Source organism: Vigna unguiculata, chromosome 11 (assembly GCF_037176805.1).
Source record: "Vigna unguiculata cultivar grain cowpea cultivar isolate G323 ecotype 2 chromosome 11, ASM3717680v1, whole genome shotgun sequence".
NCBI classification, from domain to species: Eukaryota; Viridiplantae; Streptophyta; class Magnoliopsida; order Fabales; family Fabaceae; genus Vigna; species Vigna unguiculata.
The window spans coordinates 34,293,417-34,306,028 of NC_140802.1; the positions used below are offsets into that span (position 1 = coordinate 34,293,417).

At 34.1% G+C, this 12,612-nt stretch overlaps 1 protein-coding gene across 1 annotated transcript; it reads left to right on the top strand.

The window, feature by feature from the left end:
• Window positions 1–8,095: 8,095 nt before the first annotated feature.
• Window positions 8,096–9,186, top strand: LOC114170644 (thaumatin-like protein 1b). Its single transcript, XM_028056168.2, has 2 exons — window positions 8,096–8,231; window positions 8,360–9,186. Exons 1-2 carry the CDS (start codon window positions 8,135–8,137, stop codon window positions 9,034–9,036), a joined length of 774 nt encoding a protein of 257 aa, XP_027911969.2. The 5' UTR covers window positions 8,096–8,134; the 3' UTR covers window positions 9,037–9,186.
• The last annotated feature ends 3,426 nt before the right edge of the window (window positions 9,187–12,612 follow it).

The following is a 12,612-nucleotide window of genomic DNA, read 5'->3' on the forward strand; positions in this document are numbered from 1 at the left end:
ATTAGATAAGGCTTTAGAGATAATTTTATACATGCACCCTATTAAAGAGATTGGTATATATTCATGCAGGCTTCCAGTATTGTCCACCTTAGGTATTAAAGTTATGAAAGAAGCATTGTGTAACATCCCGACCGGATATTACGGATTTAAATAATAAAATAAAGAAATAAATAATAAAACTTCATTTATTATAACTTATGTTCCCAAATAGTGAGAAAATTAAAATCCGTATAGTAGTAATAAATCATCTCAAAACCTCTACTATAACTGAAACATAAAATCCATAACAAAGACCAAGTTTAATAATATAAAATATTACAATTGTTCCAAAACATAATAAAACTCTGATAAAAAATCTTCTCCTAATACTAGCCCCGCTCCGTCTCTAGGCCTCTCCAGATCCACCTGCAATATCATCTGCTCCCGTGTACCGCATACACGATCATCGTCAAACACAAGCAGATAGGGTGAGCTAACAAATTTCACATATATATAAATATTGCACAATTATATATATCACACTTTCACACCAAAGGAATCTATTCCTTTGATCCCATACCACATGGCCACTACCATAATAACTGTGTTCTACGTCTTATAGCGATTTCCTCAAGATGTCTTGTTGCCATACCTATCGACCACGAACGATAGAGCACGTGTGGGAAACCATGCTACAGATCGTACACCATAATGCTAGGTGGAGTTCCCATATACTAACATAGTTCGTAACGTCCCAAGACTACCAAACTCATCAGCTAATTACTGAAGAGGGCAATCCATCTGGACCTATTCGTACTGGCCACAACCAGGACACTCACACCGGCAACGTTCGCCAACCCGAGCCATAACTCAAGAGTTCCTCGTGTTCATCCGCTATCCCTAGCCACAACTCAAGGGACGTCATTTCGGGCCACAACCCAGAGAATGTCACGTGCTTAACCCCTATCCCGAGCCACAACTCAAGGGATACTTTCCAAGCCACAACTCAAGGAACACCAACAAGCCAACCTTTAAGGCATCACTAAAGCTTTATAGATCACGCACATCAAGAATCAAGAACACCAATACTGATGTAGTAAAAATCACCTGACGGGGGACACGTACCACCAAGCGCTGTGCGCTTCCAGACCGCTTGGAGGGTATGATGGGTTGAACCTTTGTTCACATTAAATATTTAAATTTTGAGAATTTAACATTATTTTCGCGCTTAAGAAATGATATTAGTTGCATCATATTTGGTTGGATAATCTTAAGTTAAATAACACAACTAGAATTTAATTTAGGTCCTTAAGATTGTAAATAGAGAATATTTTAAGTCATAAAATAAGTCCCAAAATAAGAATTTTGGAGAGGAATAGTTCAGGTACTAGATGCACCCACAATTCTCATGTTTACACCCCCCTTTTTCAATTGGATTATCTATTTTTGAAAAAGGACATTTCTGGAGCTAACTACACCCCCCTGTTTTCAAGTTTACACCCCCTTCTGTAATTGGACTTTCAATTTCTATTCTACACCCTTCCTTTTTACTAAGTTGCACCCCTAATGTCACTTAAAATCTAGTCCACCAGATTTCACCATGTGGCAATCCTCCACTTACTAAATTAACCAATGACAGTTTACCACATCATAAATCCTCCACTAACTTAAATCACCAATCAATGTTTGCCATGTCATCATCTCCTTCCCAACACAAACCCTAACCCTAATCTCTCATTCTCTCTCTTCTGCACCAACCCACTTCGCAGCCGCCACACTCCGCAACCGCCACCTTCATGGTCGCCACGACCATGTTCGGCCACCGCTGCACACGCTGGAAAATAGTCGCCCGTCGCGCCCTCGTCGGAAACCCTGTCACCTCTACTGCATTGGTGGTTCGTGACATCTTCGTCTTCTCCACGCGTCCCGCAACCACCACCACATCGTGACTGCACTCACAGGGACAACAACCACCGTCTTCTCCAATGCCCCTTGCTGCCACCAACATGCACCATGCTCGAACCTGCAATTCTCGCACCACCGTGAACCACCACTGCGTTTTCTTCATCACGAAGCCACCACCAGCGCACGCATGCCAGAACCGCAACCCCTCCATCTTCGCATCACGTCGGCATCACCATGCCTGCATCATTCTCGCACACATCAAGACCCACCACTGTTGCACCATGTCTGCTCGCTAGATCTGCAGTGACCAACTCAAAGCTTCGTTGCGTTGCCTTCGCCACCATCGTGTTCGTTCAACATATTGTTGGAACCACCATTGCAACGACACTTGCGGGACCTGCAATAGCCACGACAACTCACGGAACCACCACCAAACCTTCGTTGATCTCCTTCACCGTGAGGGAAACCATGATTCTGTGATGCAATGCAAAGCCCCCGCCATTCGCGGACGTCTGATCTACGACCATATGCACCACCACTTCCACTAGGATGCATGCCTCGTGTCGTCCATACCGCAACAAAAGCGAAACGCACCGCCAAACACGTCCTCCATCGAAAAATAGTGGCCACCCTCGGATCTGCGAAATGCACCTTGCGGCAACCCTCACGGCAGCAAAACCCTAATTGCGGAAAGGAAATCTGATTTTGGAGAGAGACTACTCTGACACATGGCAGCCTCTCGTTGGATAGTCAACGAGTCAGCACTGGTCAACCAGTCAACTCTAGGCAAAGATTTGGTCAACAGTGGTCCAACATGATATTTTACACTATTTTTAGCAAGTGGTTCCTCTATAAGAACGTTAAATTGACTAAAAAAGGAAAGAATCGTCTGGCGGCAGTTCATCGCCGACCAGACAATTTCTGGAAATTTCCCAGAATCACAACTTTAATTGGAATACAGCAATGCATACATAATCATACCATACTTAGCATGCCAATCAGACTTAAAATAATTAACGCATGACATTACTCTATGTAGCATGCCAATTGAATTTAAAATAAAGGTAACACGTAAGGTTACTCTATTTAGCATGGCAATCAGAATTAAACATATAATTAACGCGTAAAGCTCCCCTAACCTGGTTTCCTTGCTTAAAACGCAAATGCTAGAGCTCCCCCTTTGATCACCAATGGTCTCCTTAGCACCACCTCAATTTAGCTCCTCCCAATTTGTCTTTTAATGGTGTCTTAATGTTTTCCCAGCCTCCCTTGGCTGCTCATTCATCTAGGGTGTTCTCCACCCTTTCACCTTCATGCCAAAAACTAATTTTAGCAAAAAGGAAGTTTAATTTAGAATTACCAAAGTTCGAACCCATGACCATGTCAATGCCAATTCAATGCATCACATCAAACAAATTCATGTTTCTTAATATTTAATATAATTCTTGATTATATTATCACTCAACATGATCAAGCATATTATTAAAAATAATAACAAATTAAACAACACACAATTAGCACACATACGACTTAAACCCAAATCCTCTCACACAATCAAGTACTCTCAACCATTTAAGCTAGTACTTTTCCACGTCATATAAATAAATAATTAATGCATTAAAGGCTCCCACCACCCGTATTTATTAATCATTTATTTATTTAATTATTTAATTTTTCACGGGTCTTACACATTGCATCCCTTTAGAATGTTCCTAGTATGTTGAAATCCCTCTATGGCTTGTATAATGTCCTTTTTCATTACATCCCAAAATTTCTTAATGAAGGCAAAATTATACCCGTTCAAGCTAGGAATTTTATTTCTTCCACATTGTCATACCGCTTCCTTGATTTCAACTTTGCTAAATTCAGTAGTTAACCATCTACTATCATTTAACAATAAAGTTAAGAATTCTATATTTCCCAGCTTAACATCGAACTCAACCTTTTCCTTCAATTTATCTTCAAAAAACTCTTTCACTGTACATTTAAGAAGAATTGGGTCCTCGCACCACTATCCTTCATAATCCACTCCTTTGATCTCATTTTTACACCTTCTCCAGTTGGTAATTGTGTGAAAGTATCTAGAATTTGAGTCACCTAGTTGGATCCATTTTGACCTAGATTTTTGTCTCTCCAAAGACTCTTGACGAAGGCTTAAAAGTTTCAGTACACCGAATAATTTTCTGCTTTCTAAACACTCTATAGGTCACCTATTTTTGAAATAATGTTTTGTTTATTTTGTTGTACATATCCAAATACCTCTTTGTTCCAGACCATTAATTATTGCTTAAGTCTTTTAAGTTTATCTCTTAAAATTGACAAATTGTTTACACCATCCATATTAGAATTCCAAGAGTTCTTAACTACTACCTATAACCTTTTATCGCTTAGCCACATGTTTAATGTTCTAAAAGGCTTCAATCCCCAATCAATTTGTGTAGCCCTTAAAATTAGAGTGCATTGGTCTGACACAACTCTCTCTAAGACATACTGCCTACAATCTGACCACTATTGTAACCACTGTTGTGAGACTAGAAATCTATCCAGCCTACTTTTTTGCAACTCCATTGGGCTTGTACCAAGTGAAATTTCTACATATCATGGGGATATCTAATAGCTCTATGATATTTATAAAATCATTGAAGTCTTTTATTTCTTTCCTACCTCTACCATCCTGGTTTTGTCCACTCCTTTCTTAGAAATTCCTAACAACATTGAAATCCCCTAAGACACACCACGTTCTACATTGTTCCTGTTGTTTAAGTCCTGTAATTTCATCCCACTGTTCTGTTTTTAGCCTTACATCGCATGGTGAGTAGACATTAACAATCACAATTAGCTTATTATCTTTTTTCCATCCCCCTTTCACATACAGGAAGCCATTGTTAATATCTACTCTTTCACAAGCAAAAGTATCCTTGTGCCATATAGTTAAAATTCCCCTTGCCCCATTTTCAGCTGGCACATGTTTCCATTCAATATAATTATTGCCCCATAGTGTGTAACACCTCTCTTCATTGACTATTTCTAATTTCGTTTCTTGTAGACACACTACCCCCCTTCTTTTTCTATAAAATCCCTAACATACCTCCATTTGGTTGGGCACCCTAGCCGTCTAATGTTTATACTTATCATCTTCAAAATTTACTTTGTTTCGTTTCTCCTTCTTTGTCTCTTTTCATTTGATGGTCTCTTTCCTCCATTTTCTCTTTTTTTTTTTTGCAGTATTTTTTCCTCCTCCCTTGAGAAGGTAATTCCTTTCCTATTTTCCCAAATTCCATAATCTACCAACCTCAACATTACCATTTCCTAACAAAAATTATCTATTGCAGTTATCAATACCAGAATCAGAAATAGAGTTGTATAATGAGTGGGTTGCTAACCTTAAATGATGTTTGTCTTTTGATTTCTTCCTAACTTTGTGTAGAATATCTCGTAGGTCGTGGTGTGCATTTCTTGTTTCCCCATTCCATAGTCGGTTCCGTTTAGGCAGTCCATTCAACTACAACATGGTTTTCTTGATAAGGATCATGAGATTTCATTGGGTGCCATCTTTCGTTTCGTCTATCGTCTTCGTTGATTGATCTTTGATCATCACCAATTTCCCTTTTTGAATTATTTCAAGGCAATCTACATGTCCTATTCGATTTTGCAAATGTTATGTGGAAGGATTCGAAACCTCGTTACTCTTCTCCAATGCTAACTCCCATTCCATTTGCACGAACCCTAGTGACATGATTTCGTTATTGTTCATTGTTGCTGCTAGTGAGGTCGAAAAATGTGTTTTCGTGTTATAGATTTTGTTTTCATTGCCATTTAATTCATACATTGTCATGTCTCTATTGTTTTGCTTTTTTTTTTTGTAATGTGTTGATGGTGTTTTTCATTTTTGTAGTTAAGTTTTGATGAAGATTACTACCATGGTTGGTTTCGGGTTTTTTGTAATGCAAGTGCATGAACGAAGTGGCTGCGTGGGTCATGTTTTGGTGTAGCTTGCGTCGTGATTGGATTGCCTGGTTGGGAGTGTTTCCTTTTAGGCATATCTTGTATTTGTGGATCGTTCTTCTTCTCCGGCGAGGCTGTGGCAGGTGCGCGGGGAAGTTGCGATGTTGTTTGCTACAAGGACCAAAAAGGAGTATTATATGGCTTCGGCTGTGTGTAGAGTCGAGGCAGATTGAGGAGTTTCCGCCTCGGTTGGGACCCGAGGTTAAAAGCGATAATTTTTTTTTTGCCTCGCCCTAATATGTCTTGGTTCAGAAACCAAACAGAATTGCGAAAATAACTAGGGTCAAAAGCTCTTACTACACTAGTCTATAATCAATGTTAATGATATAATATAGTGGGTACTTACTTTTACACAAAGAATTCCATGGTCCGTTTCCATACCAACAATTTCCTAAAAATAAGTGTGTAAAATAGTTGTTGGGAATTATTCTCAAATGGTATGAACTAAAAAAATACAATGAATATGAATAATTGAACCTAATTAAGCAAAATATCTATGTAGAATTGGAAAAGAAATTAGAAGACAATTGCGAAATAGTGAAGTCAAGTAATGAAGAAGGAGAAAATAGTGAACTTGAAGTGACGTACGATTGCAGAAATTACACCAAATTCAAACAATTGACTTTAGATATATATAAAACTAATGAAATTAAACAATAAATTAAAATTGAAACAAATTAACCTAACAAAAAAAAAAATGTAAGTTACATATATCAAGTTATCAATAGGTCTCTCTCTACTATATGCTAAGAGCAATTTTGAAAGAAAATCACAAATCTTGGAATGAGTAGCTTTCCCATATTGAATAATTGCTTACAATAAAGTAGTTCATAGGATTACTAAGCTGTCTCTTTTTGAGATGTTTATAGCTTCAATCCTCTCACTCTAGTAGATTTGTTATCACTTCTTACATCTTTTTACTTTGTTCACAAAGAACGGATAGCAAAAGCTGATTTTATCAAGAAAAATGCATGAAAGAGTTAAAAGTCAAGTCCTTTTTGAATAAGGGAATTCGATTTTGCTTCATCTTATAAGCAAAGATAGGTTTTCTAACAAAAGAAAATCTAAACTTAGTCCCGAGGAAGTGGTTCCTTTAAAGTGCTCCAAAGAATGAATAATAATGTATACAAGCTAGACCTGCCATGAGAGTAAGAAGTTCATGCCACCTTTTAATGTTAGTGAGTTAATTCTTCACATATAGGTCTTGATTAAAAGTGCAGAATATATGACTGTAGACTAATCATCGAAGAGTTTGTGATAACACTGCTAAGTAATTTGCATTTTAACTTTCGCTGGCATGTCGACATAATGATATACAATAGATTATAGAGCATTTTTCACTATAGACTCTTTCACACCTTTATTACTATCAATGGATCCTTTTACTGTTCACACAATATTTTTAACTTTTTTATTTGAAAAAGTATATGTTTTTTATTCTAAAAAAAAAATATGAAAATGAATATTTAAAACTATAGAAATATAGAAATTTTGTTAAGAAAAAAGTTTTAATTAGAAAAAAATATAGAAATATAAATTTAAAAATATAACGAAATATGAAAATTTTTAATTGAAATTTATAAAATTTATAAAATACAAAAAGTATTAAACTTTATTAAAATACTTTTATTTAGAAAACAAATATAAAAATAAAAGTTGGAGCTTTCTTATTTTATTTTCTTTATTTTTTTTTTAAATTTCAAGAAGTTTTTGAGTATTATAAAATTTCCTTTTTTTTTAAATATTTGAATGAAAAAACATCTAAAAGAACCACCTCAAAACTTGGTTACCTGAGAACCAAATTTCGACTTGTTTTCCTGTGCACAATGGTCACATTAAATATTAAATCTCGTCTCTTAAAAGATCAAATTCTGACATAAAAACAAAGCCATGTTATTCCTGTAAATATTGAGCGCACTGTGCTATATTGGAAAAAAACTTCAAATCTTTTGTCACGCAGAGCTGACTGGATCCGATCTCGATACATGTGCTATCGAAGGATTTTTTTTTTAAGAAATAAATTATGAAAACATTCACGCCTTGTGGATCACGGTAGATTACAAGATTAATAAGTACACTTAGGGTTGGGTTATAATACATCAGCAGCAGCCCTTTTTTGAGGTAAGATATGACAACAGCCTTCTTAACTCATATTTATGTCGTTATGCCACATAATCGTTCCACATACCAAATTCAACCTTTGAAGATTCAAGCCTCGTACCCTATTTATACCAAGCTTCCCAACATGAAAAACTCACCATTTCACCTTAAAAACCAAAAGTATCCAACAATGACAACCACCAATGTTGTTCTCTTCCTTTGCTTCGTGTTCTTCTTCTACGGTATATATCTATTTTTTTTCAACTTCTTTACCTGTTTGGTTTATCGAGTTTCAGATTAGTTGTTACATTCGTTTCTCTCTTTCTTTCTGTTCGTAGCATCACATAAACTGGGTTTCGTATATATGCAGTGTCTGAAGGAGCAAAGGTTACTTTCATAAACAAGTGCTCATTCACAGTATGGCCGGGAACCCTAACCGGAGACCAAAAGCCCCAGTTATCATCAACCGGTTTCGAATTGGGCCCCGGAGCATCAAACTCCTTGGACCTTCCATCTCCATGGTCGGGTCGGTTCTGGGCACGCACCGGATGCTCCAACAACAACGGAAAGTTCAGTTGTGCCACCGCAGATTGCGCCTCCGGCCAAGTCACGTGCAACGGCGCTGGTGCAATCCCACCCGCAACTTTGGTAGAAATTACGATTGCACCGAACGGAGGGCAAGATTTCTACGACGTGAGCAACGTGGACGGGTTCAACGTTCCGATGTCCGTAACCCCAAAAGGTGGCAGTGGCGATTGCAGAAGCTCGAGTTGCCCGAAGGACATCAACGCTGCGTGCCCTGAAGACCTTCAACTGAAAGGGTCTAATGGCAACGTTATTGGTTGCAAGAGTGCGTGTTTGGCTTTCAAAGATGATAAGTATTGTTGCACAGGACCAAACAACACGCCCGAGACATGTCCACCAACGAGCTACTCTCAGTTCTTCGAGGAACAGTGCCCCGATGCTTATTCCTATGCTTACGATGACAAGAACAGCACTTTCACTTGCTCCAACGGACCTGACTATGAGATCACGTTTTGCCCTTGAAGTGCTCAAACTGTATAGGAGACACAGAAACTTAGTTGGGTGTTAAAATACGTGTACGAACATATATATGTGATGATGAATAAGAAATCACGTTGTTTGGTGATTGTGTTGATGAATTATATGATCCAATAAAGTTTAAGCGTTATGTAAGTTGTTTTTCATCGAAACTTCAAACGGTAAATTTATATAAGTTGTTTTTTAGTCTTATCTTATGGGGTAAACTATCCTAACAATACAATTTCTGGGTCTGCATGGCTAATCTAAAAGTTGCTCATAGGAGGTTCTGTTTAATCAAGTAAACTGGGTTCACATACTTGTTATTTTCTTTTTCAAAGTCAAAAATGAATCTATATATAGTGGAGTTTTCTTTGGTTCAAAGTCAAATTATATTTTTGTATACATGTTACCAATGTTTTAACCTGTAAAATGTAATAAAAATAAAATTTCTTCCTCTATTACGTTTGCGTGATGAAAACTTTTTAAAAACATTACAGGTATACTTACTTTTAATTTAAGTGCATTAGTGACAACCCTTAAATATTTAATGCTATTTAAAAAACTCTAATGTTAAATATTCAACTTGAATATTTTGTGGTTTTGATAAGGTGTGCTTGAACTTAAAGATATAACTAATTTTAAGAATAAGATAAAATTTACAATAAAAATAAAAGGAATATCATAATTAACTGAATTATTATTCAATCATGTAACTAAATTTATAAATTTGCATATATAATTTATTGTTGTTAATTTGAAAAATAATTAATGTATTGAAAAGAAATTAAATAATATCAAAACATATTGTGTAAGGTAGTAATATTTTGTTCTAACTTTGGATGGCATCCGAACGGGACGAATATGAGTTTCGCTATCCAATACTTATAATTATACCCAGAGCAAAAAAATCATCTCCATCCCCATACTCAAATAAATGTGGTATCAAGTTTTTGTCTCATTCTCATCTCCATCGGGTATCGAATATATCCACCGGCAGATCTTGGTCCTAAAATTTGGAGGGATCAAAATAATATACTTAAAATTCATATATCTTCCAAAAAATTAATACGAAACTCCTCTCTTATAACTATAATTCTTTGAATTCTAGAAAATGTTCCCTCTAATTCAAAATTAAAATTCATACATCGCCCAAAACGTTAATACGAAACTCCTCTCTTGCAACTATAATTCTTTGAATTTTAGAAAAGGTTCCTTCTAGTTCAAGAATTGAATTCTCAATGTTATCTTTTAAAGTATGTGAAGAATTCAAAACATCTGAAGTAAAATCAATCTCGTTTATATCTCTACAAGTCTCTTATAATTATTCCTAAACAATAATATATTCTTCATTATTCATCTATACACCTATTTAAAACAAATAAAAAATAATTTATCAAAATTTAATACAAAATTGAGAGATGTAATTATTAAAAGAAAAATATACGATAATCACATCACAAAACGGTTATGAAAGAATATATAATACATCACTTTTTATTTTATATTCATAAAAAAACATAAAAAACTCACGAGATAAAAAAAATACTATTTATTGAACTAATATTTCCCTATTAATAGACAAAAGAGTTACCTTTTCTATTATAACATATGAGAAATCAAAATACAAATGATGAGTTTGTGTTTGTCTAACTTCTTAATTTTTTTCATAAACAAAAAAAATGCAAGAGTAGGAGATAAATACAATATGTGTTCAAATCATAATAAGAGAAAACACAAAATATTTTAATAAATTTGTTTATTCTTTATTACTTAATTTTATATTCCATTATTTATTAACATTAAAGATTATATATATATATATATATATATATATATATATATTACTTTATTATTTTATTACCTGTAGCTAAACTTTAATTCACGAAGATACTCTCATATATATATATATATATATACCTCATATATATATATATATATATATATATATATATATATATATAATAGTAAAAAACATTATGACATAATTTTTTTAAAGTTGAACATCTTGTTTTGTCTTCTGTCTTCATTTTTCTAGCTTCAAGTATTGGTACGTTGTTTTCTTTAGGTACACCCCTTGACATTCTTCTATTTCCTTTCTTTGAAATTGGGCATATACATCAAACCTTGTATACACAGTGACGTTTATGATATGCTTGTTGTCAAATGATGAAGTCAAAATAAGAATATTTGGCACGTGGTAGTTGATGTTTATTTTGTTTATTTTTTTAGGAATCAATAGGAGAACGTGGACTTGTTGATCAAAGTACTAATTAAATAATTTCCATTGTGTTGAACATCATTTTATATTTACTTTGATAATTATTTGGACTTGTATGAACATATGCTTATTTGAACTTTATTTAAAATTTATGACAGTGATGTATTTTGTTTTATTTTATTTGAATTTATGATTAAATATTTGTTTTTTAAATAATTTTGCAAATACCCGCGGGTACTTGTGGATACCCGCGAATATGAAAAAAATAGACGGGTACCCGCATAACGGATACCTGACGGATATGTGTACAAGTACGGGACGAATATTTATCCAACGGGTAGCTTACGGGGGAGCTACTACCCTTACCCTACCTGTAACATCCCTATTTTTAATAAACTGTATTATTTATTTTAAATAAAACACTTAGAAAAATTCTATTTTTTACTAGTGTTTTGTATTTTATTATGTAGTTTAAACATTAAAAATATATTGTATCATGATGTAGTTTTTACTTATTGAAAATAACAATAAGAACAAAACAAAACAAATAATATATATATATATATATATATTAGGAAAAAAATATTTTAATTAAATAGGTGTGTGTAAAAAAAATATGAAAAAAAAAGAAGAAGAAGAAGATAAGATGACATAAGATAAGAAAAGATAAGAAGAAAAAAAAAACTAAAGAGATAAACATTATCTCTTAATTAATGAATGCAATGATGATAAGCACATGCATGCTATATATATATATATATATATATATATATATATATATATATATATATATATATATATATATATATATATATATATATATATATATAGTAAAAAAAAGTGAGAAAGAAAGAAAGAAATAAAGAAAGGAGAGAGAGAAAGTAAGGAGAAAGAAAAGGAGAGAGAGAAAGAAAGGAGAGAGAGAAAGAGAAAGAAGAGAGAGAGAAAGTTTAGAGCAAAGATTCAAAGAGATCCTAGTCCTCTACAAAATATTATTAGTGTGTCCTTCAATCAATCAATAAGGTAAGGGGAGTGAGGTTAAGCTCTTTTAATATTAATCTTGATAAACTCATGAGTTTTATATTAATCTTTTATTTATTTTGACTCATATATTATTCTATTTACTTTCATTTAACTTATTTCGATTTATTATCCTCTTATATTTTATTTTAGGGTTAAATATGTTTTTGGTCCCTTAACTTTCAGTGAATTTTGGAATTAGTCCATTTTGAAACTTTGGACCAATTTAGTCCTCCATCTTTTGAAATGCGTGGATTTAGTCCTTTTAATCAAATTTTGTTAAGTTTATTTGACATTTCAAGCGCGTTTCATAATAGTATTTGACTTAACATTAAAGCAAA